At 36.0% G+C, this 9015-nt stretch overlaps 1 protein-coding gene across 1 annotated transcript; it reads right to left on the reverse strand.

Moving 5' to 3' along the window:
• Nucleotides 1-569: 569 nt before the first annotated feature.
• Nucleotides 570-6760, reverse strand: LOC18425161 (large ribosomal subunit protein eL24). The gene is made up of 6 exons (XM_006829729.4): nucleotides 6704-6760; nucleotides 2911-2953; nucleotides 2614-2689; nucleotides 2402-2503; nucleotides 1771-1919; nucleotides 570-1058 (listed from the first exon to the last, which is right to left on the reverse strand). Exons 2-6 carry the CDS (start codon nucleotides 2919-2921, stop codon nucleotides 902-904), a joined length of 495 nt encoding a protein of 164 aa, XP_006829792.1. The 5' UTR covers nucleotides 2922-2953; nucleotides 6704-6760; the 3' UTR covers nucleotides 570-901.
• Between the last annotated feature and the right edge of the window lie 2255 nt (nucleotides 6761-9015).

The raw sequence follows: 9015 nt of genomic DNA on the forward strand, positions 1-9015 counted from the left end.
GATTACGTGTTATGATAAAATTTAGAGGTGCACCTTAATTTGGATTGTTTAAGGTTGCAACCTCATAAAAACTACACCCTTACATAATTACCCATAGAGGTAAGTAATACTAGTTCATTCACCCTTAGAAACCTTGGAAACCATCAATAAAATATAACTAATAATGCATAATTTTGCCTTCAAAACTATACCGGATGATGCAATTTTGGAGCCAAAAAAATCTCGAGATGGCATGCAAATCTATTTACACTATTAATTATGAAATTTAAAGCTTAAAAAATGTTTCAGATTGAATCTAAAAATAATTAAAATTGCTTAAAATGGATGATCCAGATCCAGAAACAGTGATAAATTTTTAAAATGGATGATTCAGAAAACACATTGCAAGAGACATCACTCTTAAGAGTCGGTGCAAAAAGAGCAGTTTTAGGATTTATAGTGTCTTGAAAAGCATGCCTACAAAACGGGGTTAAGCAGAGTGTCTAGAATTTCCTTCATTTTTATGACTTGAAATCTTTTTTTTCCTCATCTTCAGACATCTTGAGGTCTAGATGAACAATTTATAAGAGTTTTCTAGTAGCAAAACAAACTTTTATTATAGTTTTCATACTTCCTGTTTTTCCTTATGTCAATTTCTTTTGAAATTAACAACGATCCCAACACAAGCCATACAAATCAATGTGAGAACAATGTTAAGGTACAAAGACAGCATGAATGCCACAAAAGTTATGCCTAATCCCTCGAAGAAAATTCTAGTAAATAAAATGATAAACAATCTGGCCATTATACCTCCAAATCCAAAACTGCTCATATATCCTCGACAAAGTATCTTATAAATTGAAAATTGAAAAAACATTGAAACAAAAATTGAAAGATATCGGCAACACCAAAAGTTGCAGCTTTATCTCTTTCCGCCACCACCTCCAAGCTTAGGACCCCTGGGCGCAGGAGCCTTGGCCATGCTACCCTTCACCTGGGTCTTCTGGCTCTTCGCTGACGTCTCAGCTTTCTTTGCCTTCTTCTCATCCTTGGTCTTCTTTATCCTCTCCTTGATCTCACTGAGAAAAACAATATCAAAAATCTTACTCACTTTTGTCATATGCAGAGAAGAAAGTTTCATGAAGGTGACAAGTTCAATGAGTCAGTCCTGGTATAGGTCTCTTCACATAGTCGTCACAATCCAAGCACACGCGCACAAATACACACACTCTCTCTCAACACGTGCATACATCCACTCTCTCTCTCTGGTTGAATGTTCAAATCCCCACCCCCTCACCCTTTCAAATCCCCACCCCCTCACCCCCTCTTTTCTATATATATATCTCACCCAATTTCTTCATATGCAAAGAAACCAGTTCTGCAAAGGTGCTAACTTGAATACATCAGTCTTCTCATAGTTCTCTTGAAATAGTTGCAATAATTCAACCCACCATTTCAAAACCCGATTCAGTGTGGTGGATTGTCCACCACACATACCCGTGTTAGATAGCTAAATCGTGATCCAAATCAGTCCACATCAGCGAACCAAAAACAATTAAAAAAAAAATAAAAATAAAAATAGATGTTTATGAAGTGTAGATTTCGGGGGGCCTAAGAAAACATTAAATAAACTTAAACAAAGAAAAAAAAGCAAGGGTTTTTTTTTTGGGGTGGGGGATAAACTTAAAGGTCCTTAGCCTATTCCCCATCTAGATCAGCGATTCCAAATCCGGATCACCGGGCTTAAAACATTGATTCAACAAAACTACTCGGAGGGAATGGGGATCATACCGCAACGCTGCTTCCCTAGCGGCATCACGAACTTCAGCTTTCTCGGTTCTTCTCTTCTGAATAACCTCTAGAGTGGCACCAACAATCGATCTTGAATAAGGCTTCTTGGTTGTACGTCTCCTCTTCTTTACCGCCTCAGCATGGATATCCTTCAAGCAACAATCACATAACCATTCAACAATATGAAATTACCACTCAAAATTGGTGCCAATACAAAGTAGCGAACAGTTCAATAATATTAATATTATGTTTTTCCATGGATAATATTAAAACAGGGATGTGGCATAGCCAAATGTGAAACGTGATAAAATCAACCTCATTATCTGTAAATCAGTCTATTTGGTTAATGAGAGAAGGCCCTTGAGAGCCTTATATGTGATTTAGTTTTTTTTCTTTTTTAAAAAATCTGTGATTCACTTATCGAAACAAAAACACTAATGGTGTTCTCACAATGAAACGGTAAACATGCTATAATCCTTCATAGATAGTTTTCTGAAAAAATTTCTAAAACAAATTTAAAATGTAAAATATGTTCATATCATTTTTTTTCTTTTTTAATAATTATAAAAGATAACCTCAGTGCTACAGTAACCAACACAAAGATGCCCCCATGATATCTAAATTCACAAACCTTCTTGTGTTGCTTCCTGTACATTGCTGTCCAGGTTAGCTTGGATGGCTTCAGGCGGTTGTGGAAGTAGCGCTTGCATTTCGAATTAGCAAACAGAAACACCTGCAAGACATAGAAATCAATTAGCATTTTTAGGAAGTCATGCAAACAATATAAAATACGATAATAACGGTACATGCAGTGGCCGTATATCAAAAAGTTCATGCATTTACCTGAGAGTCAGATCGAATGAATCGGATGCCCCGGCCTGGATATATCTTAGCACCGCTAAAGCGGCAAAGCTCAGTCCTGAAAATTCCAAAAGGAAACAGAATAGGAAACCAGAGAATCAACAAAAAAATATTGTCGGTTTGGTTTCATTAACTGGCAAATTCTTATTCTATACAGGGATTGAAAATCGAAAAAACATCAAGGATCCATATTAGTTTAGTACAAAGATGACAGCAGCCAAGAAGAAACTTATTTGGACCCAGGTCTACGTGTAAGAAGAGGAGTGGTGGAAGACATACTTGAGAACCATTGCTAGCTCTTCCCTCTATACACCAACGTAACCTGGCCAGAGTAAAAGAACAACGGAATTCAAAAAACAATCACAGGCATGTATATAACAATAAGAAAACCACAATCCCATAACATATCTGGACATTTCCATTCAAATTTTAAAGCTTAATTGATACTGCAGACCTAAGAGTATTTCTTGAACATGATCCCGGAAAACTCGTGTTTCCTATAAGAGCAGTCAGCTGGTGGAGAACCGGACCAATAGAAACAAGTAGACCCAATTATTTTAAAAAATTAAATAATGTACAGGCATTACAGGCAGCCAAAGCATGACCAGCTTAAGCTGCAAAGCGCATCCCCCTTTACTTTTCGCACTCAAGAGATTAGGCAACTGGTAAACTAGATCACCGCAGCCTCAGTACTGTGCGATTGCAAGGATTAATTTCCTTCTCTTTTGTTACAACTCCAATGACTTATTTGTAATTTTATATATCTATGACTTAAATGTCCTTGATTGAATAAATAAGGGAAAAGAGTTCTATGCATCCTAGGATGCATGAGTTTGCCTTGGCACCTGATTTATGACTTGAAAGACATCCCCAAATATCAGCATATTCATTTCCCCCTCAAATCCATGAAATAGGAGCTCCAAAAATAGTACAGATGTAGTGATCTTTAAATAATAGAAATGAATGGTGAAAACCAGAAGGCTCCAAATTGTCCTTTCCAAGGATAAAAACTCATTTTTTCATATTCATGATTGTGATGGTTAAGATGATAGACATAGAATTGTCATTTCTCAAGCCATCTCCAATATCAATTTCGAAAGATGCACCTAAACCTAACCAATAAAAAATGGGTGAGGTTTCTATAAGGTGCCCTCCTTATACCATAGAAGTAAAGCGCACCTCTAAAATTTTCTTGGAGATGCAGCTTCAGTGCCTGAAACCTTATAATGGCTTTAAATCTATTTTTATCCTTAATTAAGAAATTTTAAATTTCAAAGTACTACAGATTGAGCAGATCTATAAATACTTGAAAATCTTGAAAATAAAAGGTCCAGAGAACGTAAAACAAGATGCACCATTTTAAAGACTTGAAATTCTGTTTTTTCTTCACATCCACACACCTTGAGGCCAAGATGATCACTTAGAGGTTTCTCCAACATCAGAACACTGTCTTTTGGATGATTTTTTAGGTGCACCTTACTTCAATCGTATAAGGTTGCAACATTATATAAACATTTTCCATAAAAAATACTTAAAAGTTAATAGCCCCTGTTTAAATATTTATATTCTTGATATCAATTATGAATATTCAATATTGATGAACATATAACATAAAAGCAATATTACAACATTCCCTTCAAACTACAGTTCAATTAAAAAAGGAGAAACTATTTGGAAATCAGGGCAGTTTGGAAGGTTTTGTTTTTTCTTATTTCAGAAATAGAAAAATTAGAAAAAAAAACGATCAAGTTGACATTGACAAAATAAAGGATGTCATCAGTCACGCATGTAACTGGCATCCCTAGGTAAGTCAACAATAAACTAGGGCATTATGCATGATCTAAAACTAGAACCCACGAAACAACAATGAAGACAAATACCTCCATAGTTTTTTCTGCATTGAACAAAATAAACAGGGAGCTCAAAATTTCATTACAAGCATTTGTAATAAACTAATAACCATCATTCTAAACATAGAAACATACACACATCCCCTCATGCATTATCATGTAATTCTGAACACGATTGGCATGTATAAATTCCTTTTTGTAGGTTGTCGGGTTTCCTTTTCTTCTCTTATTTTGGTTTTTTCTTTATGTTGTTGTTGTTGTTTTTGTTGGGTGGGGGCCGGGGGGGGTGGGTGAGGCGAAATAACTCACATGTCTAAACGTGTACATGCATACACGTACAAGGAAGACTAATAAATGTAAATAAAATTTGTCTGCATAAATATGTAAGTACCATCAATATAAACATGTAGATATGTGTACTCACATTGTTGTAAACACATAAATTTTTATGGATGTAAATTGACACATCTGCATGTATAACCATAGCATACACACAGGCATTTATTTTCACATATACACATGTGGGTGTATATAATAAATGATTGTGTATGAACTATGAAGAAATGCTTGTTAATACATAAGATTTAACATATGTGTAAGCAAGTAAACAAGAAATGAGATTTAAATCCAAGGACAGCCTAAAGACAGTAATACTATATACAGTTAATAAAAAAAAACAGAATGACGGATTAGGGGGAGGGCATCTCCAGAGATAGCAAGTGTTTTGAGCTCTCTAAGTACTCATGGAAAACAATAAATGAATTCTATATTTATCTATGATTTGTCAAAACCTATCCCCTATATATCCAATAAAAAATGAAAACTTAGAATTGAATAGAAAAACATTACTTCTTTCTAAGAAGCCAAAGTTTTGAAACAAGGAGTTAGGGGTCCGTACTAGCCAGGGTCCCAAGCCCTAGGAAACCTGGACTAGGGCAAGTCTGTCAGAGACTCTGCCAAGACCAAGAAAATGGACTGTAGAATACAATGAACCAATGAGACTCGGCAGTTCCCAATGGTTGTGGTTCCACTTCCGGACTCCGCAGCCTGCCAAGTTCGACTAACTTGAGCAAGGCCAAGTTAGACTCAATGTGTTTTGATTCAACGTATAAACCTTATCTCCAGTAAACTAATCCAACCTACCGACTCTGCCGAGTCAACTAGGACTGAGCCAAGTTACTCAGACTTGGCACCTTGTCGAGCGTTGTGCTCGAGTAAAACTCAGGGCAGTTTAAAAATTTAAAAATTTAAAAAATCATAAAAATCACATAAAATTGTGAAATCATATATAAATACTTTAATATGTAATTTGGATTTTTTATGATGATTTGTGAGTTTTTATTGTCACATGCCATAGTTTTCTATTTTGTTCTTTTTTGGATTTTTATGAAATTTCTCCAACAGAAAATCATTTTTTCTCTAAATCCATGCTGTATATGCTTTGCTCCAGATTATTTGGAGTTTATGTGTTTTTCGTTTAGTTCAATTTTTATTTTTTAAACAACTTTCAAACTTTATTTTTATTTTTTTAGGGCTGCTCTGCCCTGTACACTCCTAGAGCCAGACCACTCGGACTCACCCAAGTTCCTCGGATAGGGCGGAGCCAAGTCCCCAGCCCAAGCCAAATATTTCTGAACATTGCTACAGATAATCATGAACACATTTAAGCATCATTTCCCCCCTCAAAAAGGCGATGGATTTGTTTTGCCACTCAAAAAGAGAATGGCACAATTCCAGACTCTAGTTCTACCAGAGCATTCTAAAACCCACTAGAGTAGATACAAAGGGATTCAAGTAATAGATGGGAATCATGCATCACCTGATAACAGTCTAGAATTTACACCACCCTCACAAATCACTTAAATATAAAATATGTTATTGTATCAACTACCATGAGACCTAATCCAGAAAAATCTAATGTAAACATCGCCATAGATGATAGGCATAAGAGAAGAAAAAAAAATACAAATAATCAAATACACCTCACCTAATAAAAAAACACAGGAAACACAAACTACTTGGAAAAATAAAAACAGGAGACCAAACAATTCAAATGCCTACAAAAAAGTTTCAAAATTTGTAAAAAATACAGAATAAATCATCAATGTGAATAATAAGATCTGATGCATTGCAATTAGCTCAATAAATAGATTCAGAATCATATTATCAGATAATGCATATGGATATTTAAAGGATAGAAGAGACTCTGGGTAGAGGCGTACCAGAAAGAATAATAAGAAGAAACCCTAAAACCAGAGAGAGAGGTCGGGAGCCGCTTCAAAGATAAAGGCGTCTCTCCCTCTCTTTTGTAGTTGGAGTGCATTTAGTCGAATTTCACCGTATTTGGCTAGAGTTAGGGTTGAATTTCGCGGCCAGGTTTTATGGAAGGAAAATGACCTTGGAACCCCTTTCATTTCTCCAATTTTACCAAAACACTTTGGTGAGGAGCCCCTTTCATTTCTCCAATTTTACCAAAACACTTTGGTGAGGAGCCCCTTTCATTTCTCTAATTTTACCGATTGGCCAAAAGACGAGCGACACTAATTTTATGTGGGTTGGCTATGTGCGGTGCAAATATAGTATAATATTTATTAGAAGGTCAGTTTCAATTGAAGGCTTCAATTATAGCAAACGCAAGCTCAAAATGATATAGTTGGAAGCAATGATAAAAGATATGAAGACTTACAGGGTATGACCTTTTATAGAACAAAACAACAGATCAAAATTTGTATAGCCAACCTAATTAATTGAGAAAAAACTATGATGGTGATAATGATCTTGATGAGGAATCGAGACATCCTTGATCCTTGATGTGTAAAACAAAGGTAGATAGTTAGTTGTGCATAGATTTTTTTACTTTTTATTTTTGATAGTTTAGTGGCAGAAATTGAACTTGAGATATAGCATTATTTGGGTACAGAATATGAGTAGAAATTAGAGAAATTATGGATACCCTCTAGACCGTAATTTTTTAAAGCATTTTTCCCTTAATACTTTTTAAACTACATTATTAACCTGGTAGAGTTTATTCCTGCATCCACCTCTTAAATAAAAAATTAGAATTTTTTGGCGAAAAATACCCTCATTCTAATCCTCATTTCCAATGTTTCAAATAGCACTAGGCGGCACCTAGGCGGTCCGGGGGTCCAGGCCGCCGAACCCCTAGGTGGGCACCCATAACCTTGGAGGCCTAGTATAATATTTTAGTTTTTTTAGGTTTTCTCTCTCTAAGATAGCTTCTAATGCATAAAGAGCCGCATTTTCACCCTTGGGTGGGGCACAACCCTGGGCGACCACCTAAACGGGTTCAGGAGGGCGCCCAGGGACATCCGCCTAGGTGGGTGCCCAAGTGCTGGGCGGTCCATTTTTTGAAACACTACTCATTTCTTTTTTCCTTATCACGCTACTACTTTTTTTAGCTTAACAAGTTCGAAAAATGCCTATATCTATGATGTTTCCCATTTGACTAGCTTACCATTTTCTATTATTTTAAATACTACTATGATGTAACTCACCAAATTCTCTCAGGTAGTATCAGAGCCTTGAGGAAAGGGATTGAAGTTTGTTTTCCAAGTCTCATGGATCTGACGGATTTAACGGAGTTGATAGATAAAGCCATAGTCTTTCAATTCGGACCGGGAGGAGAATGATGTGACCGGCACTCGAAGAAAGCTTGATTTCATTATATTGATGGAAAAAGTCTAACATGCTAGTGTAAAGCTTTATAGGGTATTTCTATCTAGGTGCAGGTAGTTGCGTCTTTACATACATGTCTATTTCACTTAGCTTCACTCCGAGACAGACCAGATACTTACGTCTTTTTTGAGGGTTGAAACTTATTCGACAAAGAATTTTGCTACGTTGGGACGGTTACAGTTATGGCCGCCATTCACGAAGCTATGATCGCCAGCTCCCTGTCATTAAGTCACCAACTTCCTCGACCTTACAGCATTGGGCTGACATCAACCGCCATATGTGGTCTCACGACTTTGTTTACACTACCTTTTGCAACAAAATGCTTGATTTCATTGTTGTGATGGAGAAAGTCTAACATTCTAATCAAATTTTGGATCTTGTGGGGGAAGAGGATGCTCCAAGGTGATAAGTATGGGATAGTCAATGTAAGAAATATTAATGGTCAAGGCATGCATTTTCAACCTGCTGGTTTTGAATATTTGCTGCATTGACCAGAGCATGAACTGCATGATTGGAGAGAGAGATGTAGCAAATTTCTTATCACACGGTTCACGGAGCAGAAGTTCATATATGGACACTCTTTTGATTAGTTGACACTCGACAGTAAGCCGTATATCTAAAATTTGCTCAGAGATGTCATTTCAGAGTCGAAAACCTTATAATTGCTTGAAAATATATTTTTATACTTAATTATAAATTTAAAATTTAAAAAAATGGTATAGTTTGAACAAATTACTAAACACTTGAATATCTTGAAAATATACCGTCCAAGTAAGCTGTCATAAGACACTATTTTGGATTTATAATTCTTTTTTTTCTTCATGTCCCTATGTCTCAA

This window comes from Amborella trichopoda, chromosome 1 (genome assembly GCF_054954075.1).
Source record: "Amborella trichopoda isolate Santa Cruz 75 chromosome 1, AtrichopodaSantaCruz75HAP2 v2.0, whole genome shotgun sequence".
In the NCBI taxonomy this organism is placed as follows: Eukaryota; Viridiplantae; Streptophyta; class Magnoliopsida; order Amborellales; family Amborellaceae; genus Amborella; species Amborella trichopoda.

Bases quoted from the DNA above. Each gene is read 5' to 3' on its own strand.
- LOC18425161 (XM_006829729.4), bottom strand. The intron at 1,920-2,401 runs GTTTGTGAATTT...TGTTGCTTGAAG, and splicing joins ACAGGAAGCAACACAAGAAG to GATATCCATGCTGAGGCGGT. The intron at 1,059-1,770 runs GTATGATCCCCA...TGTTTTTCTCAG, and splicing joins GCTAGGGAAGCAGCGTTGCG to TGAGATCAAGGAGAGGATAA.